General features: G+C 41.7%; 1 protein-coding gene across 1 annotated transcript in view; it reads left to right on the top strand.

Moving 5' to 3' along the window:
- ZNF318 (zinc finger protein 318) overlaps nucleotides 1-27,617 on the top strand; it is a 30,493-nt gene extending 2,876 nt beyond the window's left edge. The window contains exons 2-10 of the mRNA XM_054162369.1: nucleotides 2,881-3,026; nucleotides 11,514-12,141; nucleotides 13,250-14,680; nucleotides 15,872-15,971; nucleotides 16,696-16,982; nucleotides 19,842-20,045; nucleotides 20,525-20,624; nucleotides 21,640-21,758; nucleotides 24,145-27,617. Of these exons, the coding sequence (XP_054018344.1) occupies nucleotides 2,881-3,026; nucleotides 11,514-12,141; nucleotides 13,250-14,680; nucleotides 15,872-15,971; nucleotides 16,696-16,982; nucleotides 19,842-20,045; nucleotides 20,525-20,624; nucleotides 21,640-21,758; nucleotides 24,145-27,525 (6,396 nt within the window). The 3' untranslated portion in view covers nucleotides 27,526-27,617. The remainder of the gene's footprint in view (nucleotides 1-2,880; nucleotides 3,027-11,513; nucleotides 12,142-13,249; nucleotides 14,681-15,871; nucleotides 15,972-16,695; nucleotides 16,983-19,841; nucleotides 20,046-20,524; nucleotides 20,625-21,639; nucleotides 21,759-24,144) is intronic.
- Nucleotides 27,618-27,879: the final 262 nt, after the last annotated feature.

The following is a 27,879-nucleotide window of genomic DNA, read 5'->3' as shown; positions in this document are numbered from 1 at the left end:
AACCTTTCTGTGGGAAGCAGCTTTCACAAGAGGGACCTTGAGACAAATATAGCTGTTTAACATGCAGTATACTATGTTGTCTCTTGTATGTGTGTAAGACCAGTGTTAAGTAATTCTGAGAGTGTACATTATGAACACTTTTTTCATGGAAATTTTTGTCCACCAAAAGGTGTTTGACCAATAATACTACTTCTTTAAAAGTGATGGTATAAGTCATAAACATGTACAGGTTGATTTAACCTTTCAGAGATTTACAAAATTAGAGAAAGGTAAAAGCTGGGATTATGCTGATGTTTTCTAAACAGTGGAACAAAGTCTTACCAAAACAAAGCAGACAGCAGGTATTGTTGGTCAGCATGATTGGGTAAAGTTTTAAGATTGTTTTTTTCTCCAGATTTATATGGCTTAAGACTTCTGCAGAATTTTGAGGGTACAAAATGTGGAGAGTTACACAATTCTTTTAGTAGGTGGCACTTTGGCTTCAGACACAGGAGTGTGGAAGAGGAATTTAAGCTGCAGCAAGGAAGGAGGACTTGTGTACGGTTGGAAGATGTAGGATGTGTGGAATGAAGACACTGATGGAGTAAGGGCATGGGACTAGAATGTAGAAAATGTTTGAGTAGAAACTTTTAAGTTATTGTCCCTATCCTTCATATGAATTGGAGTATGGAAGGAGCAGCCTTAAAAAGTTCTGAGTCTGTTTTTTTGATTGTGAGAGTGGCTTTTTTTTGTGTGGTTTTGTGTTTTGTGGGTTTGGTGGTGTTTTAGATGGAATGCATGCCTTCCCAGGTTATCAGCATTGTTGTCTATTTTATCATGCATAAGTGGGATGCTGGTTGTCACTGGAGCTTGACATTGCAAGTATGGATGGTGTTAGTTTCTTAGTAGCTGGGGAAAAGTTTGCTGGAATTGGAAGAGGCAAAAGTGAGTAATAGAAGAGAGATGGATCACGATTATGCAGTAAGGGATTTTGGTGGACTTTATTTGTTCTTGCAGGCCTGACACATACTGCTTTTATTTGTTCCTGCTGACCTGCATGCTGCTTTTTTTTTTAGTTTCTCTCAGGTTCTTTGTGGTGTTCTACAAAAATAGTCTGAAATTAGAGGACTGTAGTATGTTGGGTCAACAGAGAAAGAAGTAATGAAGAGCTGGTATGCAACCTGTGCAATACTATGGTAATGGTAGCTGTGGTTTAGGTGCCAGAACATGAAGGAAAGAAAATGCAGTACAGTTCATAGATAGCGATGCCTGGTGGTGCTGGTCAGTGCTCCAAATGAAAAAGCTGTTCAACTGGAATTTCTTGAACTGAAAGCAAAAGATTTGTGAAGTTCAAATGTGTACCACTGTAACTGCTGTCTACAGTCCCAAACTTTCTGAAGGTGAACTGTTTCTTTCCTTTGCCCAGAGGTTTGTTCTGAGATGTATTCATCACTTCTCTGTCTCCAGTTGCTGGAGATGGTTGTTATTTATGTGTCCAACTTGCTGGCAGTCTTTTTGGCAAGAAGATGCCCTTCAAGACAATAATTTTTTGAGGCAGCCCTCAAAATTGAGTGTTTCAGCACATGTGAGCCTTCAGAGTGTGTTTGTGTGAGACACACACATGTTATCTATGTTCTGCCTCAGCCAGGCTGTTGCAGGATTATATTGTGCTATACAGCATAGGTCTTAGAAAGTGATTAAATGTTCTGATAAATGCTGTGATTCAGATTAATGGAGCAAAGCAGAAATAGCCATTAGGTTACCTTAGGACATGGTTATGTATGCAATATACAAAGCAACAACAAACTACTGCAGATTTGTGCTGCAAGTAGATTTTGTTCAGGCAAATTTGTGACTGAGTTCTTTTTCTTTCTTGGGGATATGTACTGTTCTTTTGGTCTGTTGGATGATTGAGCGGGATCTGTAGCATCTTACGTGGATATAGACAGCACAGTGCACCTGCTACTTGCTACTGCAGTTCTTAATGGTGAAAGCAATATGCAGTGTGTGACTGGTTTGGCAGAACTGAAGATAAGGTTCATTGTTTCATGTAAAGCAGAATCTAAATTGCATTAGGTTAAAAAAAGCAAGTAGGTATCTCTGTCTTCAGGTAGTCTCATCTGTTTCTTATGGAACTCCCCTTTGACTATTTCTATGTTCTAATACCCTATTATAGAATGATATGAGGTGTAACTTCTTAAGCATAATTTATCAGCAATGACATTTTCTGTATTGAGTCAGATCAGGCCTTCTCTGCCGTAGTTTTTTCAAAGGCAACTTTACTTAGCTCTACTTTAGCTTTACCAATAATAAATAATAGGAATTCTATTATAGGAGATGTTTCTATTTGTACCATGTTGTGCTTCTCTGCTGAAAGCAGCATAAGATGAGAAAAACTGGAAAACACCATTACTAGGAAAATCTTATTTTACACTTTGGTTCATGTTGTTGCAAGAGTTAGAAATAGACAGAAATCCAAAAGCTTTTATTAAGAAATTCCTGGCGCTGTTTATAATGCAATATTTATTTGGCTGGTTTTCCTCTGCAAAGAGGGGAGGACAGCAGCAAATCTGGGACTTCTTGAACTTCTCTCATTTTTCCACTTTCCCAAATAAAGCTTTATGAAATGCATTTATGAGTTGAAAATTTCTGTTCTAGGTAATGTAACTACAGACTGTAAATAGCAGCTGGGCTGAGATATGAAATGCAGTCAATACCCTCCCACTTCTTTAGTAGCTAAAGGCAATTGAAATATTTTGAACAACTGTTCTTCTGGTTTGTTTTTTCAATTGATCCATCCACCCCAAGTCTTACATGTTAAGCAGAGGAGTCAATTGCCTTTCTGTGGCTGAGATTGAAATTCCCTGATTGATGGGCTTGCACTCTTTCTTCAATTTACAGAGACGTTCACCAAGTCTCCGCTCTGAATCTTCACTGGAACAGAGTTTGCGGATTACAGTTGGTAATGACCGGTATTGCATTGGCACACCAGAGCGAAGGAGGCTGTCTGATAGACTGGGCTCACCAGTTGATAACCTAAGTGACAGGTATGGTCCTCTGTGGATGGGAATTGAAATGTTTGAAACAGTAAGAACGTGGGAATGGCTGTACTGGGTGAGACCAAACATCTCATTAGCCCAATGAATGCCCAGGGAATGAGGGTAAGAGGGCAAGTATGTAGTGATGCTTCCCTGGAATACTACTTAGCCTCCAGCAGGTTGTGGTGCAGGGGGATTCACTGCCTGTGTTCATAGTAACTAAACATATTTATTTGATTTTTGTCAGCTGCTTCTAAAACCCATATAAACAGTGCCCAGGGTATATTGCAGGAAGCAGCTGCTTCCTTTGTCATTTCACAGCTTCAGGTATCTTCTGTTTCTTACGAATCTAAACTGAAAGTAAAGTCATTTATGGATGGCGTAAAGCTTCAACTTCCTCATTTATTGGGAGGATTAATCTACTTTCCTGATTCTTGAGAATATTCCATAAGAAAGCTCTAGTGCAGATTGAAGGAAATTTATTATTTTTACTTGTAAAACCCTGCAGAAGAGAAGTGAACATAAGCCAGACAGTCTTATACATGATTAAATAAGTGTTAGAATTCTTAGAGTCCCTTGATGGGAATTAGGGAAACATAGTTAATGAAGAGATGTCTTTTATGTTAAAAATACTACTGTGAAGTATAAGCAATAGTAGGTACTGTTTGGAAATCTTTGCCTTCAATAAGGAGAACAGGTAGGATCTGTGAAATAAAATCAGATGTCTTCATGGAAATAAAATGTTTCCTATGTCTTGAATTGTGAAGTTAAAGATGGTATAGTTTGTGTTCCAGAGCATTCGATTTCAGTTTCAGGTCAGAGTTAAGCATCCAGCACAAAAAGAAAGCATTGTAACTTCCATTTGTGATAGAAATATCTCCAGCAGTTAAATGTAGAGGAGTTGAAAAAAAGAGGGAAGTGAGCTGAATAAGTCAATTTTGGTCTTTCTCAGCTGTAAAACTGTTAAGCTTTAGCAGGTACAGAAAACCAGATGAGAATTTAGTTTTCAGTACTGTCACTTTTACACCTTTACCTCAGTTTTCTTGGGATCATGGAGTCATAGAATCGTAGAATGGTCTCAGTTGGAAGGTCTGGAGGTAATCTAGTCCAACCCCCTCTGCAGTAAGCAGGGGCATCCTCAACTGCATCAGGCTGCCCAGAGCCCTGTCGAGCCTCACTTTCAATATCTCCAGGGATGGCACCCGAACTGCTGCCTTGGGCAACCTGTTCCAGTGTTCCACCACCCTCACAGTAAAGAATTTGTTCCTTAACATCCAATTTAAATCTACTCTTTTCTAGTTTGAAGTCATTGCCCCTTGTGCTATCACTCCAGGCCTTTGTAAACAGTCTCTCTCCATCCTTCTTCTAGGCCCCCTTCAGGTACTGGAGGGCTGCTATTAGGTCTCTCCAGAGCCTCCTCTTCTCCAAGCTGGGCAACCCCAGCACCCTCAGGCTGTCATTTTAGCAGAGGTGTTTCAGCCCCCTGATGATTTTCGTGAGCCTCCTTTTGTCCCTCTCCATCAGGTCCATGTCCTCTCTCTATTGAGGGCTCCAGACCTGGACGCAGTACTCCAGTTGAGGTCTCACCAGAGCAGAGAGCAAAGTGGCAGAATCGCCTCTTGTTCTGCTGGCACTGCATCTTTTGATGAGCCCAGGATGTGATTTGCCTTCTGGTCTGCAATCACACACTGCCTGCACATGTCCAGATTCTCATCCATCAGCACACCCAAGTCCTTTTCCACTGGGCTATTTTCTATCACCTTGTCCCCCAGTTTGTATTGATAATATTGTTCTGGCCCAGGTGCAGGACCCTGCACTTTCTCTTGTTGAACCTCATGAGGTTCACCTGGCCCCACCTCTCTATCTTATTCCTCTGGATGACATCCCATCCCTCTGGCATATCAACAGCACCACTCAGCTTGGTGTCATCTGCAAACTTGCTGATGTTGCACTCAATCCCACTGTCTATATCATTGATAAAAGTATTAGACAGCACAGGTGCCAGTACAGACCCCTGAGGGACACCACTTGTCACTGCTCTCCATCTGCACTTCAAGCCATTGAGCACCACCCTCTGGATGTGACCATCCAGCCAATTCCTTATCCTCTGAACAGTCCACCCATCAAATCCATAGCTCTCCAACTTGGCAAGTAGGATGTTGTGGGGGACTGTGTGAAAGGCCTTGCAGAAGTCCAGACAGATCACATCCATAGGTCATCCCTTATCTACTGACACAGTCACTTTCTCATAGAAAGCCACTAGGTTGGTCAGGCAGGATTTGCCCCTGGGAAAGCCATGCTGGCTGTCTTGAATCACCTCCCTGTCCTCCATGTGCCTCAGCAAGACATCTAGGAGGATCTGTTTCGTGATCTTCCCAGGCATGGAGGTGACATTGACAGGACCCTTTTTAAAAATGGCTGCAATGTTTCCTTTCTTCCAGTCCCCAGGGACTTCACCTGAGTGCCAGGACTTGTCAAATATCATGGAGAGTGGCAGGACAGCTACATCTGCTAATTCCCTCAGGATTTTGGGATGCATTTCATCAGGTCCCATGGACTTGTATATCTTCAGGTTCCTCAGATGATCATGCACCTTGTCTTCACTTACAGTGGGAGAGACTTTGTCTTGCTGGTCTCCATCTTATGGGCCATCAACATGAGAGCCATGAGGAGAGGGGTTGCCAGTGAAGACTGAGGCAAAAAAGTTGTTGAGAATCTCAGCCTTCTCCTTGTTCATTGATACAAGTTCCCCACTCTTGCTCATCAGGGCTTTCTTTAACTTTCCTTTTCTGGTTGGTTGACCCATAGAAGCCTTTCATGTTTATTTTTACATTCCTTGCCAAGTTCAGTTCCAGCTGTGCCTTCCTGACCTCCTCCCTACACAACTGGGCAACATCCCTATACTCTTTGCAGGACCCCTGTCTTTTCTTCCATTTCCTGTGTAGTGCCAGCTTGCCCTTTAGTTTGACCAGCAGGTCTCAAGTCAGCTGTGGTGGTCTCTTGCCCTCCTTCCCCAATTTCTTACATCTGAGGTTTGAGATGTTTTGTGCTTTATAGAGAGCATCCTTAAAGATCTGCCACCTCTTTTCCACTCCCTTGTCCCTGAGGGCTGTTTCTCACAGGGTCCTATTTACTAACTCCTTGAAGAGCTGGAAGTTTGCTTTCCTAAAGTTTAGAGTCGTGACTGCTTCTCATGGGCTTCATACTCCTTAGGTCATTGAACTGCGCTAGTGCATGATTGCTGCAGCCCAGGCTGCCTTTGACATCCCTGATGACTTCACTTGGCAGTTGTGACCAACAGGTCCAACAATGATCTCCTTGTGTAGGGCTGTTAATTTCTTGTATTAAAGAGTTGTCATCTAGGCATTCTAGGAGCCTCCTGGATTGCTTACAGCTAGCCATGCTACTTTTTCAACAGATGTCAGGGTGGTTAAAATCCCTTGGAAGGATGAGAGCCTGTGATCTCAATGTCTCCTTGAGCTGGAGTAAGAAGGCTTCATCAATTGGCTCTGCTTGGTCAGGCAGCCTGTATTAGACTCCTACTACAAGGCTCCCTTTGTTGTCCCAATCCCTAATACCTACCCATAAGCTTTCCTCCTGCTTGTGGCTGTTCTTTAGTGACAACTCTTTGCACTCTATCCACTTCTTTACATAGAGGGCAACACCTCCACCCCTTCTTCCTCCCCTGTCCCCTGTGAACAGCTTGTAGCAGCCACACTCCAGTCGTAGGATTCATCCCACCAAGTTTCCAAGACTGCTTCTGTGTCGTAGCTTTCCTGTAGCAGGATAGCTTCCAATTTTCCCTGTTTGTGGCCCATGCTGGGTGCACTGGTGTAGAGGCACTTCAGCTGGGCTGCCAGCCATGTCACTTTCTTAGAGGGGCACCCCACTGTTCCCCCAAGGTGTTTTGTGGGAGCTTCCATTACCTCAGAGGCCCCTGGCTCAGCTGTGTAAGACCTTGCCTTTGCTGCAGAGTCCACAGCATGCTTCAGGGCAGCAGGTCAGGATCAGTGTTCAATTTCTAAATCCTCTGTAAGTCTGAAGTCTTCTGAATGAAATGAGTGCATATGCCTGTGGAGAGCAGTAGTTGTAAATGGTAGGTAGGTAGAACTGGCGCTGCTCTGGCAAATTAAGAACATGTGGGATGAGGGGCTGTTTGTCCCATTGCTTCCTTTTCTCCAGTGTGGTTTTATATTTAACTTGTTTTTGTGTTTATGATGCATGATTAGAAGTAACACCAGCTACAGTGGAGTTTATATTAATGTAAGAATGAAAACAACAAAGAGCTTCCACTTTGCCTCTGTTACAGGACCCATAGATGTAAAAGCAAATGGTCAGAATAGACTCCTGAGAAGGTGTAAAAGTGACAGATGAATCAGAATGAGAGAAAGTGAGACTGTGTAGACCACAGTTTTCAAGCGACTTTCCATATATTTGTGGTGTAGGTATGCAAGAATTTTTGTGAATTTTTTTTTTCAATCCAGTTTGGTTTTGCTGGATGCATTTGTCTGAGTCGTGCACACTCTCTGGAAGCTTAAAGTGTGTAACAACCTAGCCATCCCTTAGCTTTTCCTAAATTTTCTAGGTACTGCTTCTGACTTGTAAGGTTTAGCCATTTTGGTTATTTTTAAAAGGCATTTTGTATTTGATTAAGAACATGTATTTATGTATTTTTCATCTTCTCCTTTCTCCAAGAGGCTGCTCTGGCACTAGGACATTGATTATATACTTATCACTGGGCTTTACAGTTGCCTTTGTTGTGAGTCATGATTTGGTTTAATACTGAGCCTATCACATTCTTGTTTGGCATGTGTTATGTTCTCATTCAAGAACAAAAAAGAATAATGTTTTCTGAAGGTATCTCTTCACACTTTGAAGTCATTGGAGCAAATAATTCTGAATTTAGTTATTGCCTGCTATTTTTGCTTACTAGTCAGAGATTTCAAGCAATCACTTTTAAACATTATTCTCTGTAATTTGCAAGGTCTTGGGATGGTAGAAAGGTTTATTAGCATGCAAAGAAAAAAATACCAAAGGATGAAAATCTGGCATACTTTTGGATCCTTCTGCAGCAGTGGATTTTCAGGATGCCTGTTACAGTTTGAAGATTGAACTTCAGCCTAGTTCCTAACTGCAAAGGTTTTGAGTTAAAAAAAAAGGTAAATAAATTACTATCGGATACAGAACAATAACAACTGATAAGTATATATATTTCCATTCATTAGTTGAATAGCTTATACTTGGTTGCACAGATAGTTCTTTCTCTTTTTCTCCTTCTGTCACTTGTGCTTGCAACTTCTCTCTCTTTTCTGTGGCTTTGCTGGGATAATCTCTTGTTTTGACTCCCGTGTGAGGTACTAGGAGGGAGGGAGGGAGGGGAGGAGGTTGTGAACGATCCCCCTGGACCATCCAGGGGGGTGATTCTGTATAAGGGGATCCTTATATTTGTGTTTTTCTGAATTGTAAATATATATAAATATATTTTGTACAAATTAATTGCATTTTATACTTCTAGATTTTGCTTGCTTTGTAAATACAGCTTCATTTTGTTTCCAAACCAACTGAGATAGTCTGGTGATTTATTTTGGGTGGTAATTTTCATATTTGTTGGGAGGTAATTTCAACCCACCACAATGCCCCAGGAGAACTTTTTAGGGTGTGGGTCCCTGCACAGGTCCATTATAAAACATCTGTAAGAACTTGCCCTGAGTTTCTAGGGCAGCTGGCCTCCTGCCCGTGTAAGCATACTGAATGCTGCTGGCCTGTGACTGCAAGGTTGCCTAGGCAGCCTTAGTGTTCAACAGATTAGTGGTTTTTTGTCTTCCAGAATTTGTCTATCAATGTGAAGAATATTTCTTACTCCTCTCCCTGTCTTCTCTTTCCCTCTGTCAGTATTTTTAATACACTCCACTGTCTGAGCTGGCATAAACTATACAATGCATCCCACCAGTTCTTTCATCTGAAGTTAATCCAAAGGACCAGACAGTATTTCTTCAGGGACACTGTTAGTCTGTGCTCTGAAATAGCGTTTTATTGGCATAGTATCAAGACCAGCAGTTGGCTTAATTATGAACAGATCATCTGACTTCCTGTTCAAAGACTGTGGGTTAAGGTTGAGTTCTTTGGTTGCTGACAGTATAAAAATCATTATTTATTTCTGGTTTGTATATGTCAATAGATATACCAAAAAGTAAACCTACCTTACACTAGTCACAGTTCTCTGAGGTATCACATCTGTGTAGTCTGTGGTCTGTTCTCTGATATTGCAGATTCCAGTAATTCATGCATTCTGTATTGGTGAAAGAATTGGGATGGTCATTGTGGTACCACTCTGTATCCTCTCTCAAGGATGCAGTAACGTGTAGTGGACATTGCTTGCTAGATGCACCCAAACCACTTAAGAGGGAGATATCTCTGCTGGGCTGTATTTACAGAAAACACGTTTCAAAGAATCACAGTTTCTATAAAGCAAGTAATCCTTTTCCTCACACCTGCATTCAATTTTTAGATTTTGAATGTTTGTCTCAGCTCTTCAGAGTGTATTTGGATCATCTTTCCAGTCCCAAATATAGTAGGTGTGATTTTCCTTTCTTTCCAAAGAATGATTAAATATTCCTTCTTCTGTGTGACTGCAATCAGAGCATTTGAATTGTAGATGACAACTGGCAAGCATGCGTGCAAGTTACTTGCACAAAAATCAGATGGAGGTGTGTGGTGAAATACATCCCTTACTCTACCAGGTGTGTTCAGGTAACTTCTATAGGTTTAGCAGGTGAAACTGGAGATAAATGTTACCTTATGTAGGCTGTGAACAGCAATGTTTGTGTATGAAATTTAATTCTAGCTACTTTTTGGATACATTTGTGCTTTTGAAGGGGGTAGATGTGTGTAGTTAGCTGGAAACTTACAAGATGTTTGGACTGATAAGGCATCTATTAACATGAAGTCTTTTGCAGTGGTGCAAGTTAGAAATAAACTGAGATTGCGTGTTGGTTTTGTTCTTAAATATGCATGTGTAAACTGTGAAAATACTCAAGAAAAAGACCACGTGTGTTTATGTCTGTAAAAATGGAGACTGTAATTTATCTGTAAAACTCTTAAAGATGTTGTCTGGTGTAACTTGATTTGTCCCTTCTCAGATCTGTGGAGGGAATTTTCTGAGTAGGAGGAGGTGATTTTAGAGGATTCAGACAAACATGTGTAATTTGTCTCAAGTCAACATCTCGATGACTCAAGAAAGACATTTCTCTAAGTATTCTGTCCCATTGATTTCACTTAAGAATACATTTGCTTCCAATTCTTGGAGGATCTTGATAGATCTTTTTAAACACCTGTGAGTGAAAAAAAAAAAGAGGCAGCTGGTAATTTTAAAGTGATTTGGTTTGTTTCTGCCTCATCTGAAGAATGGTCCTTGAAAAGTTTTTAGGGATGGGGAAAAAAGCCTTAGTTAAGAGTACTCCTAATTGGAAATGTGCATAGGAATTGGTCCAAAAGAAGATACTCCAAGAGATAAGTAGCTAGTCATTCTGGTGTTGTGACAGTCGCACATCCACTGTGTGTAACAATAGAATAGAATAAGCCTGGTTGGAAGAGACCTTCAAGATCATCACGTCCAACCTGTCATCCAGCAGCACCCAATCAACTAAACCATGCAACCAAGTACCCTATCAAGTCTCATCCTAAACACCTCCAATGATGGTGACTCCACCACCTCCCTGGGCAGTCCATTCCAATGGACAATCACTCTCTCTGTGTAGAATTTCTTCCTAACCTCCAGCCTAAACCTCCCCTGGTGCAGCCTGAGACTGTGTCCTCTTGTTCTGGTGCTGGTTGCCTGGGAGAAGAGACCAATCTCCGCCTGTCTACAGCCTCCCTTCAGGTAGTTGTAGAGAGCAAGAAGGTCTCCCCTGAGTGATGCTGTTACTAGCCATGGCTTGTAGATATATAAGACCTGCACTTTTTGGGTATAGCAGTTCATGTGATTAGTGACAGTCCTGTCTACAGATCTGTTGCAACAGAAAATGTTGCTAGAATTTGTCCACAGCTGAAGATAAAAAGAGGATCTGGTTGCATTTTGCCAGTGTGAAACTAAATTGTCCTTTGAATAATTTATAGGAAATGTGACCTTGCTGTCTTGCTGGGAGAGGTGAGAAAAAAAGAGATTGTGATCTGAAATATGATACTAAGATTTTTTTTTCCAGTGTTCAGTCTATTTCCTTCAATAAAATAAATCCAGTCAATTTTTCAAGGCTCTCCTTCTGCAGTCATTGTTCATGTCACTGTGTTTGCAGATGACTTCCTAGGAGGAATGTATTGTGCCATTAAGAATAAGTCTATTTCTCTACTTTGCCTTTAAGTAGATAAAGTACAGCCTCTGTTTAGTGATGCAGGTGTTATTCTGAAACTAATTTGAAGATTTCTTACTCTTGAGTAAGAACCAGACTTAGTTTACTCTGACTTAAGTACTTACGTTTATTCTGTGCTTCTCTTACACAGGGATGATATGGCCGATGGTCCAATATTCAACAGAGGCCTCTCATGTCCTCGAGGCCTTGAGAGATACCCATCACATGAAGATCCACCTTCAAGTCCCTTCATCATGAGACATGATGAAGACTACCGCAACCGAGATGTTTTCCTTCATCGTTCAGATTATAGTCCACATTATGGTCGTCGCGAAGAGCTGCCTCACGGTTCTGATAGAGATGGTGACAAACTCAGGAAGCCCTCCTACCCATCAAGGCCGGAGGAGAGGGGACGAGAAATAAAGCGTCCACGATATGAAAAGGATGAGAAGATGCATGTTACGAGTGGAGAGCATCAGGGTTTCTCATCAGGAACACGAAACTATCGCAGACGAAGCCACAGCAGAAGCCAGAGCCCATCGTACCTGAATGAAGAATTCCGAGAGCTTGACCGTGCAAGGAGGAAAAGAGAAGAGGAAGAGCGTAGTAGAAACTTGAATCACGATGTTTCAGAAAGTGGTTATGTGATCCCTGGCCTGACTAACACACTACAGACTTCTGAGCCTCGGTATACATACAGGCCTGAGGAAATCCCATCCATGCCCAAAAAATCTATTTTGAAGAAACGAGTGGAGATGGAAGTAGAATCTCCTATTCAGGTTTGATCTCCATTTGTCTATGTGTTTTTTGCTTTCCAAATCAGTGTTTTAATGGTACAGAATGTTAGTTTGATTTCCAAAACAGAAAAGACGAATCTCCATTTTCCTATATGTGAGAGTGCAGATGTCTCTTTGCAGGCCTTTACAAGTAAGGACTGCATGAGAAACTTTAAATGGTGAATCCATTTAATCAAGAATCGTGTATACATGTAAAATCTGGGTCAGAATAAAATATCCTTGTTGAAATTGAGCCCAAGATGCTGAGATCTGGGTCAGCTTTTATAGGAAAGCTGAGTATTTTTGTACCACAGGCAGTCAGGATGTTGATCAGGAACAAGTGCTCTGCTGCTCAGAGTGCCCCTTTCTAGTTTCTTTATAGACCTTGAGAGCTGTCTAATCCTGAATACCTGTGGCTAAAAACATGTTCAGGTTTCTTCATTTTTCCTTCTTTGGACTGTAGGCTGGGGGTTAACCCTACTTAACTGCAATCCAAGCTACACTGAGTCTCAAAATTAGAGCAGTAGAAAGATGAGTGTTTGCAACCATGGTGATAAATTGACTTTTCTCATTTTCCAGGGCATCACTTTTTATCTTCCTATGTTGTGCTGATCAATGTTGATTTGACAGTGATTTTTTTAATCTCAGGAGCTGCTCTAATACTGAGATCCTGTTCTATACCTATGATTGGAAATCTTATTTAACATGGCATTAGTTATGCCTATGTGAAGAAGTGACTAGGAATAACCTCAGTGCAGGTGGTCTTACTTGTCTTAAGCTGTTGAAATTCTTTGATTAAGCTCAAAGAATAACCAAAACTATGTTACGGTGTTTCAGTTTAAAAGTTTCAGCTCTTATGGTTGTAAAAAGTAATTAAATGTAATTGTGATTTTGTGTATTCTCTGAGATAACTGTTCATTGTTGGACCTGACATTGCAAAATCATTAGGCAACTTGTTTTGTAATCTGTGTTCTCTTTCAATTTTATATTGTTTTTTCTAACACTTTTTCAGCTGTGAACTCAAGGAGAAGTTAACACATTCCTTTATTCAGTAAGGTGCATAGTCGCCTCGGAAGGTGCTGTAGTAAATAGTAACCTCTCTCTCTTTCAGCCTGAGGGCTTTTCAAGCAGTCTGGATCCCAGCAAGGATCTTCCTCTTCTTTCTAGTCATTCGTCTTTGCCCCAGAGCAACAACACTGCTCCTTTTGCCTCTGAAGTGGAGAACTTTCTCAAACGGTTTAACAAAGATTCTGTTGTGGAATCTGCAAACAAGGGGTTGCATGACAGTTTATATGACTGGAGTCCACTTTCTGGGGCTCCCAAAGACAGTTTCACATTTGAAGAGAAGTTTGGGAACTTCTTAAGTCACAAGGAAAAGGTAGAACCCAAAGCAGAGCTTGGGGATCGCCATACTGACTTCCTGCTGCCTCATGAGAGGGCCAGTCAGGATGGCAGTGGTTTCTCTCGAATTCTGGGCATGATGGCTGATTCTGTCAGTGCGCAGGAGAAGAGGAGGCGTAGTTTTCCTGACATTGAGGATGAAGAGAAATTTCTTTATGGTGATGAGGATGAAGACAGCAAAATGGAATCTTTTCCCCTTCAGAAGCCCCCAGTGAGTTGTGGTAATGAGATAATAAATCAGAAATTGAGCCCACCTTCTTCTGCTCCAGCTGCCAAGCTGGATCCTTTAGAAGAGCCTAATGCTGAGTATGCGAAGATCCACGACCTACTCAAAACCATTGGACTTGACATTGGTGTCGCTGAAATTGGGAAACTGGCTGTTCGTACCCAGGAACGCCTTCACGGCAAAAAGTTGGCATCTTGTTCTCCTGATCGTCGCTCTTCAGATCCTCGCAGGCTGGACCCCTGGGACTTCTGTCGCAGCCGGAGCGACACTCGTTCTCCTGAGTCAGGCCAGCAATGCTCAACATCACCTCCTGCTTCTTTCCAGCAGTCTAAAGATGCATCTTCTCTTCAGAAATCTGAATATACTAAGAACCAGCCAGTGGGACAGGATATACCTCCACGTGCACCAGAACAGCCTCTTCCTTCTGTCTCTTCTGTTTCTCTCATTCCTTCAGTTCCACCAGCTCCTGCTAGTTTGCCACCCACACCAACTTCTATCTCCCAATACCAAATTCCCAGCTATTCCCAGTTCACTGCCGCTCAAATGCCTCAGAACTATCCACCTCCCACAATGGCTCCTCCAGGATATGATGCATATGGGCACTATATGGCATATGCAGCACCTAGTTGGCCTGTGTACCCCCCTGCCCAGCAGCCTAATCCTACACTGCCAGAAGCTCATGGTCTTCTTACTATGGCCATGCCAGCAAACCCCACGCGTCCCAACCTTCGCGTGATTGAGACAGTCTCAATGAGGAAGGATGTTCCTGATTTAAAAAGAGATGGTTCTGTGCTTGTTCATGTCCCTACGACTCCAACTCATTCCAAAGTGCCCCCTCGTCTGTCTTCACATCCTCTCAAAAATACCACAGAAAAGATATCAGATGAAAAAAATCGTGCCACTCAAAAACAGAAGGTATGCTACCTATTCTGATACATCAAAATATGTTCGACTGTTTGATTGCTGGGGTTAAAGCTTTTCCTCTTCAGATGTTGTGGTGGTTTGGCCCTGGCTGGGGGCCAGATGCCCACCAAAGCTGTTCTATCACTCCCCTTCATAGATGAGCAGGGAAGAGGAAAAATAGCATGAGGTCTGTGAGTAAAGATAAAAGCAGTTTAATAAGGCAAAAGCAAAGGCTGTGTGTGGAAACAATAGCAAACAAAAATATTCTGCAGCCACTCCCCGGGGAGCAGGACTTCAGTACGTGTAGTGGTTGCTCCAGATGATGAATGGCATTGATGAATAGCCTCCACTTCCTTCTTTCCCTTAGCTACCACTGCAAAACACTGTGGAAGATGCTATGTGTAGAACTAAAAGCATCTCAGCCAAACCCAACACAGATATGCTCAGCTATGCATCTTGGCAGAACTTCTAGGGCTTTGTCTACGCTGCAGATGTCCTTGTCTTTGGCTTAGTGTGCAGGGGTGATTTTTGTGTGTGTTTTTTTTTTCTTGTTTGTTTGGATGGCTTGTAGTATAAAAACTTGCACTTCCCAGTTGATGCTTCTGTGTTGTAAGAAAACCCAGAATGAGAGACTGGCAGATTCATGAGCTCCTCATGCTTCATGTTTTTGAGCAAGCAACAAACTTCATCCGGGTGTTTAATTTTGGATTGTTATGCCTGCAAAATATATTTGGTGATACAGTTATGATAAGATTGAAGTAGAAGCTTAAATAATACCTAAAACTGGCCAGAGTGAAAGCAAGACGCAAAGTGAAGGGCTGTGAAGTCTTTTGTCACTGATGGAACATGCTAGCTGTTGAGATACTGCATGAGTTGTGAAGAGCTGTTTGGCAGTGATCTTGCTCAGCCCTCTAGAGATAGTTTGCTGAACTGAAGTGCAACGAAACAAGCATTTTTGGGGAATAGGCTGCCCAGAAAACCAAAAAAGGCATTCATGTAGGGTTGAAGTGTGAGCACATGATATAGCTACCTGCAGATGCAGAGGAAGTATTGTATTTGTTGTGTTAAAATTCTCATGAATGTTTTGAAGATAGTGAGCAGTGTTCTGTGATTGACAAACTGAGGTCTTGCTGTCATTCTTGCGAGACTGATTTGCTTGTGTTGCGAGAAGAAGTAAATCTGGTCTCCTTCCAATCTGTTTAGGTTATAGAAGAGAGAGAAAAACTGAAGAATGAACGAGAAGCACGGCAAAAGAAGCTTTATTACCTCAAGACTGAGCTGGATAGGCTTCGTAAGCAGCAAGGTACAGTGCATTCCTCACTCCAGGACAATTTTTTTTTTCAGTGGGTTGTATCACAAGTTCTAATACATGGTAGGAGAAGTGAAGACCAAAATAATAATAATCTATAGTTTAATATTTTAATACCCTTGGAAATGCAGAGCATAAGAAAACACTGACATAATTCCTGTTTTAAAATTAATTATGTCAAAATTTGACTGTTATGCTGAAGCAAGCACTTGTTCTTGCATCTTCTTTGGCAGCTTGATAAGTTAAATCTATTGCAGTTTGTGCATTTTAGGGCTTTTTAAAAGAAGTGAGAAATAGAAACTGAAGACATGTCATTGTGCCTTCCAATTTTTCATAGATGAATCCTACTTGGAGAAGGAAAAGTCCTCTCTAGATAGAGCTAACTTATTTCTAAAGCTTCTGTTCCATCCAAGAAAATAGTAATTTTTCTCAGCTTTGGAAAATGATACTTTCAGGTTAGATTGCATGATTAATTTTTGCTTGTTTAGTCACACAAGGAAATAGTGATAACGAAATGTGCCTCTGTTAGGGGTGTGTGTTAAACCAATCCTTACAGAGGTGGATTAGTGCTGCTGTATCTGACAGTCATCTTTACCACTACCTAGTCAAAATTTTACCTATAACATCGATATTTTACTTGTTGGTGGAATAGTTGTGCAGATCTTAAGACTATTTTCCTGTTGCATTTCAACTCTTCTACTTCCTTGAATTGGCTCAGGAGAGATGTTGAGGAAAAAACGTCGTGAGAAAGATGGACACAAAGACCCCTTGTTGGTTGAGGTGAATAGACTGCAAGAGAACATTGTGAAGGAGATTTCAGAGCTGCATAAAGAATCTGATGCAGCTGATAAGAAGCAGTCTGAGCTTGACAAAGTAGCACAAATCCTGGGGATTAACATATTTGAAAAACCCCGGAAACCACCTGTAGAAACCAAAGATTCCTCGGAAAAGAACAACAAGTCAGAAAACACGAAAGGTCCAGAGAAAACATCTTCCTCCAACAAGGTAAAGTCTTCTCACTTGTGTGCTAATGATTTTCCCACTAAGAGAACAGGGCATTGCAGAGACAGCTACTCCCAAACATTAACTAGAGGATTATTTGGTGTCATTTGTTACCACATCTCATACACTATTTTTGATGGTGCATGCAGGTGAGAGTCAGTGTATTAATGTTTATAATTTCCCTCAGGGTTTGTGCAGTTCAGTACCACTTGCTGCTTTTGATCTTGGTTTTGATGAGATGACACTTGACCAGTATCATGAGTGTTTGTAGCTGTTCAGTCTCAATGCCTTACCAGGAGGACAGACTTCTCTGCAATATTTTTGGCATAGCCTGTCAAGGAAGAATGTTTGTAGTAGCAAACCTTGGCACAAGTTTGGAGTGTTTTGATCTCACTGGGTGATAGTATTGACAAATCACAAGATTTATTACTGTAATCACCTTAACATGATTATTATGTACATGTTACATGTTCTCACTTAGGAAGTGTCAGTATGTATCAGTATGGTATCTCTAACATGGTCTATGATACTGAATGCTGGGTATACCACAACAAGCTTATGGTGTTCCTGAAGATAGTTTTTACTTTGGAAGTAGGGTATGATAGCAACATCTGAAAGGTTTTACATGTGTTCAGGAGATTAATTATCTTGTTTTTTCAGATGTTTATTCAAATATGTAATAGAAATTGCTGATGGGAGATGGTGGATGCTCTTTGTGTAGACCTTACTGTGTATTTTTTGCAGAGGAAAATGTTAGTAGGGTAGGAGGCATTTCGTACAAGGTCACGCAAATTTGTGTATCCTGTAAACTTCTCCTTATGCTTCACCATGGTCTGGTTCAGAGAACCCATTAGATGTCTTTTATTTTAAGGCTTGCCTTTGTGTTTTGTTTTTGTTGTTTCTTAAAACATCACTGAAACTCAGTATCCACTTTTGCAAATAATCTGTTTCAGTCACCACATCATGAAACTAAAGTAGGCAACAGTGTCTGTTAAACTCTACATCACATTAAATTGTATTGCTTTCTTTTCTTGAGATATGGTATATGTGAATTTATTTTTCATTATTTTACCTTTTGTTGCTTGTATCAACCAAACTCATAATGATTTGATCCCCTTTTCATAGTTCCTTAATTAACATGGAGAATTCTAAGTTCTGACCAAGAACATTTAGTATTTTCTGATACCTGTAGGTACGTAGAACATTGCCTTTAGTCTTTTAAGATTCACCTTGTAATTCTGATTGTTAACTTTTTAAAATGAAAACAAAGGTGGTACAGGTCTTCTGACACTGAGATAGGTTGACTCTGCCAACCTAATTTCAGAAATGTCTGTCTGTCTGCTTATGTGCAAACTACCTTGTGGTGCCCTGCTCTGTGTGTGTGGTCACACAGTGAGTGCAGAGGTAAAGCTAACTGGGTACCAAACAGACAGACTGTCCCTTCTGGGCTCTAAGTAGTTCAAATTATAGAGGCATCTTTGAGTTGGGGTTGAGCACAAACTGGGGTTAAAGGTTGGCTGTCACCTGTCTGTATATGAAACATTGTCTTTTTAAAGTTCTGATTGAGAGAATATTTTTATGGAATATGGTGGGTGCGTGCATGTCTGTAAATAGCATGAACAGTGACATTTCTCAGTCATTATGAACATCCTTCCATGCACTTCCTACAGATCATAAGGCGATCTTTTTAAGAGAATGTCAGCTTTGCTATGTTCTTGCAGACAGCATATATACAAATATTCACTGGGTCACTTCCTACTCTGCTACAAAGAGCTGGATTGTATTGGGATATGGGTGTCTGTGGACTGAATGGACTAAGTGTCTCTTCATTGGTTGATTTACAATGTATGCTGTGTGGGGTGCTGTTAATAGGTGAGAATCTGTCTGGGTTTGTCAAAAGGAATTTCAAGTAACACAGATGTTATTTAACAATATTGAATCTGCTGAAGTAAATTTATTCAGCGCCAGTAGTGAATAACTTGGAAATCATGCAACCAATTCAGGTCTGATAAGTTTACGTGCTCTTCTTTCCAGGCTGCCAGGAAGATTAGCAATGATAACATAATGGGCTTTCAGCTGTTGAAAATGTAATTCAAAACTCAAAATACATCTAGTACTATTGTAGTTTAAAGTAGCAGGGCTAATTCATAGTCTATTTCAGGGATTCTCTGCTACTCTGCAGTGTTAGTGTAGTATTCATTTAGCTAGAGATCTGAAATGTCTGTGTATCACTGCATGGCGTCTTTCTGTACAAACCAGTGTAAGTGCAAATATCACATGCTTAAATCACAAGATGTTTCACCATATATACTTAGGTAATTAGCAAAACACCATCTTTCTATTACTTTTAAGCAACAAGTCTTGTGGAGAATTCAGCAACTCTCAAATAATCTGATAAAGCTGATTGAGTTAAATACTTTCAGTCAACTAATTTTTACTTCCTTTTTCACTCTGCTTTCATTCAAGCTACTTTTACAGTAAATTCTGAATGCTTCTAGGGGACCCATTCTGGGCACTGTTTGGCTAGTATGGTAACTATTCAGATCTTTATGTGAAACCCATAAAGAGAGAAGGGTGCATGCCATAGGGAATGTATTCATTTGGTTCCTTGATAACCTACAACCATCCAGCCATTACATCTGGGAGCCTTATTGGAAGCTCTTCACTGCGGCCACGTAGCATCTTAGTCGGCAATACCAGCTCTCTGAAACAGTGGAATTAGCCTGGGCGCTGAAAAGCAGGTGATGTATTTTATTTCATTTTTTGTTGTGTGTGGCTTCTGCTGGAGGCAGGTTCTGAGTTCTAGAGCATTATGTCTGTCCTGCTTTGTCTTAGAGAAGTGTTTCCTTTTGTTCAATTTAGGAATCAAAAACTACTAATGAAAAATCCAGAGGTAGAAGCCCGAAGCCAGCAGAGTCATCTTCACAGTCTTCCAAACATCCTTTCCAGCTGGCCAATATTTATGAATATTATGATGCAGGAAACCACTGGTGCAAAGACTGCAATACCATCTGCGGGACCATGTTTGACTTTTTCACACACATGCATAATAAGAAACATAGACAGGTATGTTGCAGGCTTCCTTCACTAAGTGCATTTCATATTGCTGTAAATATTGGCACTAGAGCATACACCACAGAACTACGTTTTACAAGAAAACCTGAAGTAAATAACCCAAGAAGTTGCTTATCGAATGCCTTTTCCCTATTGTTGGACTTGAGCAGTTTGTACATCAACCGGTGTGTTCTGACTAGTGTAAATGGGGCCTGTGTTCAGTTTGCTCAGGAACTAGCATTTGATATTTGTGTTTCACATGTTTACTTGTTCTTTGCTACAATTTGCATTTTACGCTTCTCACAGGTTATTTTCTCATTGTAAATTGCCAAATGGGAGGGGAAAGAGAGGAAAACGTATTTCCTGTAAAGATTTGCACGTTGATGTTAATGTTCAGTGTTCTGAAAGGATGTTAAAAAGGGAAAAGACAAGTGTATTTGCCTTGCTAGTGTAATACATGAGCCTGTATGCCTCTGTCACTGTGCAAATAGACCCTGGATCCTTACAACAGACCTTGGGCATCGAAGACCCAGAGTGAGACCAAACAAGACTCCATAAAACGCATTGATAAGATAACTGTTCCCGCTAAAGGTATGTAAATGCTTTTTAACTTCGGTATCTTCATCCTTTGCCCTTCAGCAGGTTCCACTTGCTTAGAGAAAGGAATTTCAAAATTTTACCTTGATATAGCAGCACATATAGACATTATATTATTAGGTGAAAGGCAAGAAATTTAATTTTCTCTTTGTTCTTGTAGAAAAAGATCATGAAGCCAAAGTGCAGAAAAACATAGCATAGTTCCTTCTATTCTTTTTAAGAGTTTAGTTTTTCATTTTGCCTTCTTTTCCCAGTGTAGTTTCAAGGTGATTTTTCCTGACATACAAGAATTCAGAAAATGACTACAAGAGCTTGCAGTGCCTGGGCAGATTTATGCAGTTCTCCACACAATCTTGCAACAGAGCCTTCCATTCAATACATTTTTAGTAGAGGTGCCCCTGAAAAATCTCTGATGAGTACCTGATAGAGCATGGATACAGAGAATCTGAGAAAGTTATGTAGAAGGGGGTTGCAAAGTGATTTGAAAGGTAATACAGTATTTTAAATCTGAATGTCCAAATAGGCCGCCAGCGATCAGTTTATATGTTACATACTTTCAGTAGTTCCCACCAAAAAAGAATCTGCATTGTTGGGTAACTGCAGTAGTTTGTGTAGGAACAAAGATGTAGTCTTGCTGAGCTTCAGTGAAAACACGTGTGTTTTTCTTATAAACTAGAGGTTTATCATTTGAGCAGACACCACCACAAATACGTAAAATACATTAAGACTGTAGAAAACGTTAACCTACTTGAATAGAGGTTATCCTAAATGTGATAGAGAGTACCAAAATAGTTTCTTGAATCATAGTAATTGAGCTTTTTCACGTTATGTGTTTGTTTCTGGTAGTGGTGTTTCTCATACTGTAAATGTAAGGAAAGCAGCATTAACTGTTACAAAAGGAACACTGCTGGAGGTATTGCTGTTGTTTTTGATATAATTATCTGGCTTTATTAAGAACTTGGCCTTTTAAAAGTTTTCTCTCTCTGATCATTTTTTCCGGCCTTTTCAGGCTCTGAGTTTCTGATTCCCATCACTGGATATTATTGCCAGCTCTGTCATGAATTTTTTGGAGATCAAATCTCAGCAGAGCAGCATGTGAAAAGTCATCCCCACAATGAGAAATACAAGGTTGGTAACTGGTGTACTAGCAGTGAGTCATTCCTTGTGTTAGCTTCTACTTGTTTTGCCTTCCTTTCCTGAAGAATTTGGGCAATGAACTTCTGAAAGAACTAAGGGAAAAAAAAGGATGTATGATCTTTGGAAGAAAGGTGAGGCAACCCATAGGATGTTTAAGGATATTGCTAGGTCTTGTAGGAAGAAAATTAGGGAGGCAAAAGCACATTTGGAGCTTAGACTGGCCTCTGCTGTGAAGGACAACAAAAAGTCCTTCTATAAATATATTAATAGCAAGAGGAAGGGCAAGGACAACCTCCACTCCTTGGTGGACACGGAGGGGAACATTGTAACAAAGGATGAGGAAAAGGCAGAGGTACTTAACACCTGTGCCTCAATTTTTACTAGCAGGACAGAACATCTTCCAGACAGCTGGCCTGCAGAGCTGGTGGAAGGAGCCAGGGAGCAGCATAGTTTCCTTCTGTTCCAGGAGGGGGTAGTTAGAGATCTGCTCAGCCGCTTGGATCCCCACAAGTCCATGGGACCAGACATGATCCATCCTAGGGTGCTGAGAGAGCTGGCAGATGAGCCGGCCAAGCCGCTCTCCATCATTTTTCAGTGGTCCTGGCTCACTGGAGACGTCCCAGAACACTGGAAGCTGGCCAACGTGGTGTCCATCCACAAGAAGGGCCGGTTGGATGAGCCAGGGAATTATAGGCCTGTCATCCTGACCTCAGTGCCAGGCAAGATTATGGAACAGGTCATCTTGAGTGCAGTCACACAGCACTTACAGGATGGCCAAGGGATCAGGCCCAGCCAGCATGGATTTAGGAAGGACAGGTCCTGCCTGACCAACCTGATCTCCTTCTATGATCAGGTGACCCGCCTGGTGGATGTGGGAAGGCCTGTGGATGTAGTCTACCTGGACCTCAGCAAGGCCTTTGACACTGTCTCCCACAGCAAACTCCTGGCCAAGCTGTCAGCCTACAGCTTAGACAGGAGCACACTGCGTTGGGTTAGGAACTGGCTGGAGGGCCAAGCCCAGAGAGTGGTGGTGAATGGTGCCAGCTGGCGGCCAGTCACTAGTGGTGTGCCCCGAGGATCAGTGCTGGGCCCCATGCTCTTTAACATCGTTATTGATGATCTGGATGAGGACATTGAGTCCATTGTCAGTAAATTTGCTGATGACACCAAGCTGGGGGCAGGAGTTGATCTACTGGATGGTAGAGAGGCTTTGCAGAGGGACCTCGACAGGCTGGACAGATGGGCAGAGTCCAAGGGCATGAGATTTAACACATCCAAGTGCCAGGTTCTGCACATTGGCCACAGCAACCCCATGCAGAGCTACAGGCTGGGGTCAGAGTGGCTGGAGAGCGGCCAGGCAGAGAGGGACCTGGGGGTGCTGGTTGATGGTAGGCCTGCAGTGTGCCCAGGCAGCCAGGAGGGCCAATGGCATCCTGGCCTGCATCAGGAACAGTGTGGCCAGCAGGAGCAGGGAGGTCATTCTGCCCCTGTACACTGCACTGGTTAGGCCGCACCTCGAGTCCTGTGTCCAGTTCTGGGCCCCTCAGTTTAGGAAGGATGTTGAGTTGCTGGAATGAGTGCAGAGAAGAGCAACAAAGTTGGTGAGGGGCTTGGAACACAAGCCCTATGAGGAGAGACTGAGGGAGCTGGGGTTGCTTAGCCTGGAGAAGAGGAGACTCAGGGGTGACCTTATTGCTCTCTACAACTACCTGAAGGGAGGTTGTAGCCAGGAAGGGGTTGGTCTCTTCTCCCAGGCAACCAGCACCAGAACAAGAGGACACAGTCTCAGGCTGTGCCAGGGGAGGTTTAGGCTGGAGGTTAGGAAGAAGTTCTACACAGAGAGAGTGATTGCCCATTGGAATGGGCTACCTGAGGAGGTGGTGGAGTCACCATCATTGGAGGTGTTGAGGAGGAGACTTGATAGGGTGCTTTGTTGCATGGTTTAGTTGATAAGGTGGCGTTGGATGATAGGTTGGACACAATGATCTTGAAGGTCTCTTCCAACCTGGTTTATTCTATTCTATTCTAGACTTCTCAGAGTAATGTGTTTGGTTATCTTCAGTACATTCTACAGAAATAAATAAGCAGAACTTTCCATTGCACAGAGACTAATCTTTCATCTGCATGAGGTTGAAAAGGTGTTTAAGACCCAGTGATGATTTTCAAACTCTTCCATAAAGTGAAACCACTGCTGCAAGCCACCACTCGATTCACGTTAGATTATAGTGTGGAGTTTGTAGCACCTCCTTTTCTTGGTAGGATGAAATTCTCTGCTCTTTTAGCACTGAGGTAGCCTTTACTGAGCAGGTCAAGAGCAGAATTAATTTTGTTATTTTAACAGAAAAAATGGCTAATATTGTGCTATTTATTTCCACAGAAATACATAGATGAAAACCCACTCTATGAAGAGAGGAGAAATCTGGACCGTCAAGCTGGATTGGCTGTAGTTCTGGAAACAGAGCGCAGGCGGCAGAATGAGCTGAAACGGAAGCTAGTTGAGAAACAGAAAGAAGCGAAGGATGAGAAGAAACCAAAAGTAATAAAGAAAGACGAAGCAAATCCCATCCCAGAACTTGGAGAAGGGACTAGTGAAACTCAAGACAAAACAGATTCTTCTGGACAAAAAATGGGTATCAAGCTTAAGCTGAAGAAGGAAGATAAGGAGGAGAAAAAAGAAGAAAAGAAAGAGGAATCCAAAAAGGAATCACCAAGCCAGACTTCCTTTGGGAAGTTCAGCTGGAAAAAGACTGAGAGAGAGGATAAAACCCCAGGGGGTGCTGTTCCAAAGGAAGAGACTACAGAAGGAAACAAAGAAGAGAACAAGTGTCAGTCTGGGAAACTCCATGTCAAGCCCATTGAAATTAAGCTGTCTGGAAAAACTGTTATTCCACACACTAGCTCATGGACACCAGTGGTTTCCACGTCAACATCAACAAAAATTCTACCCAATCTACCAGTCCCCACCATGATTTTCAGGAAGACTACTGCTACAACAGTTAGCAAACCAGCACCATTGAACACCTTTTTATCCATAAAATCCTCTGGAGCAATCACCAAACCACTACCTGTTGTAAAAGAAACCAATGCAGATCTGCTGCTGCCTCCAGATATCATCTCAAAAGCTTTTGGAGGAGAAGAAGTAATCTTAAAAGGGGCAGAGGAGGATCTGAAAGAAGCAGAGAACAGCAGGCCTTCTCAGACCCCTGATGTACCACCTCCCCCTCCTCATCCACCAGCAGTCCAGCAGGTAGCTGTCATCCCTGCAGATGAAGTAGCTCCAGGTGTATCTGAAAGTGAACAGACAATGCTGGCAACGCCTGTGAGACCTCCTCCACTACCACCTTCAACTGCTTTCAGTGACCAGGCAAAAAAAGTAGAGAAACGAAACTCTTGCTTGGCCACAGCTAATGCTAAAGATCTCTATGATATTTTCTACAGTAGTGGTGGAAAGAGTTCAGCTGACAGCAAGCTTGCAAGTTCTGTACTTCCAAATGGAGACAACTCTAATCTAACAAAACCTGCAGACTTATCTGCAAACCTTAGAAGAAATAATAGCTCATCCTCCTTGAAAGAGGATTCTCAGAATGTGGTTTCTGACATTAGCCAAGGCCACTCAGCTGAGAATAGCTCAGAACTGGAGAAAACTGGTATTTCAGAGACTTTAATATGTCCTAATGGGATGAACTGTGACACTGAAAATGGTATTCAAAAAGATGTAGGTAAAAAATTTCAGACTCCTCTTTCAATAGATGTTCAGACTGAATTGAAGGAAGGTTCCTCCCAGTGTAATAATCAAGTAACAGAAAGTTGTGTTCTTGGTGAGAATCAGGCTGAAATGCACAAGAAATCACTTCAGCCTCAGCTACCAGAAATGTTGGTCACAGAATTTCCAGAAACAAAAACTGCTTCTGAAATTGGACTTGCGGATATAGGAGGCAGAGAGCAAGCAGACACTCAAGAACTCAGTGATTTACAGAAAACAGAGGTCCAAAAGAAAGTTGGACAGGAAAACACAAATAAAACTGCAGTTACTAACACAGATGTTCCTGGTTCCCTGAAGAAAGATATGGACATGAAAGACTGGGAAGTACAAGCGGTAAAGGCTGAGCTTACCTTACACCCAAAAACTTTGTTACCTGAAACACAGAATGAAATTAAAAATTTGGGAAGTGCACATTTGGAGGAGGAAATGCTAAGTGATAATTGTAGAACTCACTTGGAAACTGATAGTCCAGACTTACTTTGTGATTCTCAAAACATTTCAAAAGAAAAAGCTTTGGTAGCAGTAATGACAGAGCAGAATTCTGTTGATGCCTCCTTAAAACATGTAAAACTGAAAAGTGTACCTCAGCCAGGAGCCCTTGACAAAGCTCCCCGAACTTCAGAAACACAAAATAGGATTTTAGAATTGACAAGAAGTGAATGGGACACTTCCAGAACTAGTAATGGAGAAGAGCAGATCATCACAACCTGTTCATGTTCTGAAAGTAGCTGTGATCTACCAGATACTCCAAATGCAGAAATAAAAACTGATTCTAATGAAGTTAGTGCTTCAGAATTGACAGAGGTACAGCCAGACACATACCTTGCCAAAACAGAAACTGGAAGTAGCATATTAGAAGCTCAAGAAACAGTTCGATGTGAACCCTCAGACCATGCACTATTGGATAACCAAACCCAAAAGCAGGAAGTTGCACAGTTGGGCAATGCCTGCTCTGCAAACATTGTTGAACTCAGATCCAGTGTAGACTTAGCAGTTGAAGTTGATAAAAAACCATCAGGCTGCACGGGATCTGATGCAACATTAGGTAGTGCTTTTATCAAGAGAGATGCAAAAGAGATAGGGACTGGAGGCTTTCCTAGGGTTCACTCTGATCTTGTCCAAGGGCCAGTAGTTGCTTCATCAGCAAATTTCCATAGGAAGCATCTTTCAGAAGAAGCTGTCCACTCCTCAGAAACAAAGCATGAGGTTGTAAGAAACTCAGCAGCCAATGACTTTCTTCTGAATACCTCTGACTTGGGACTGAACACTGAACAATCTGAAAGTCTCTCTGAAAATGTTCGTGTGGATAACGAGAACGTTTCTTTGACATCAGAGGATGTAAAACACAGTAAGACTCCTTCCCAGACAGCAGAGCTTGAGTTTAAAAGCACTGATTTCAGTTTGGGAGATACTAAGGAATGCTTCAACATCCTTACAGTGGGACTTTTAAATGAGAATGCAGAAGTTTCAAAAGTAGAAACTGTTGCATCCCTTAGACTGGAGTCTGATAAACTTAAGAAGCTGGGCACTGGAAAAACCATAGAGGAAACAGAGATTACTGATTTTGCTACACTGACTTCTGATAGTCAGGAAGATAAATTTTGCACACAGATTTCTCAGACAGCTCTGCCGCAGCTTGGGTTGCAGTCCTCAAATAGTAACACTACAGAAGTGGCCATGCCAGTTCTAGAAATGCAGGGTGTTTTGCCTATGTCTGAGATCCTTCTGCAAGTAGAAGAGAACAAAGGTGGTGCTGTTGAAATGCCATCACTGAGTTGTGATGGAGGCAGCACAGAAAGTCAGGCTTCTGGATGTGTGGAAACTGTCCTTCCCGGGGCTAAAGAAACACAGGGAAAGGAATGTGGCTCAGGAGCCAAGGGAGTATACACCATCCAGAGCAAGAAGACTGAGCAAACAGAAACTGCTGACAGTAGCTTGGAAGCTACAACAGATTCAGAAATCGCTGAAAGCGTAGCAGAAAGCCCAGTGGGTTGAAGTGGTTAAAGTGAACCTGGCCAGTCCCAATATTTGAGGAGCCTGAGCTGGGATTATGTATATGTTTGGTGGGGTTTTTTTGGTTTTGGTTTGGGGTTTTTTTTGTTGGTTGTTTTGTTTTTGTTTTGTTTTGTTTCTTATTGTTTTGTTCTAGCTGAGGGATTTGGGTGTATTTTGCATCCTGTAGTAGGACTCGACTGAAGTCAAATTTGCATCATCGGAAGTAGACACATACTTTATTCTGTACATAATTAATTGTGTAAAATGTTTTCTCATGTGAATTTTTTTTGCCAATTTCTTTTCTACACTCTGCTATTAAAATGGAATCTCTCATTTATAATGTGTGCGTCCTTG

Source organism: Dryobates pubescens, chromosome 6 (genome assembly GCF_014839835.1).
Source record: "Dryobates pubescens isolate bDryPub1 chromosome 6, bDryPub1.pri, whole genome shotgun sequence".
Taxonomy (NCBI): domain Eukaryota; kingdom Metazoa; phylum Chordata; class Aves; order Piciformes; family Picidae; genus Dryobates; species Dryobates pubescens.
This window is presented reverse-complemented; position numbering and strand designations above follow the sequence as displayed.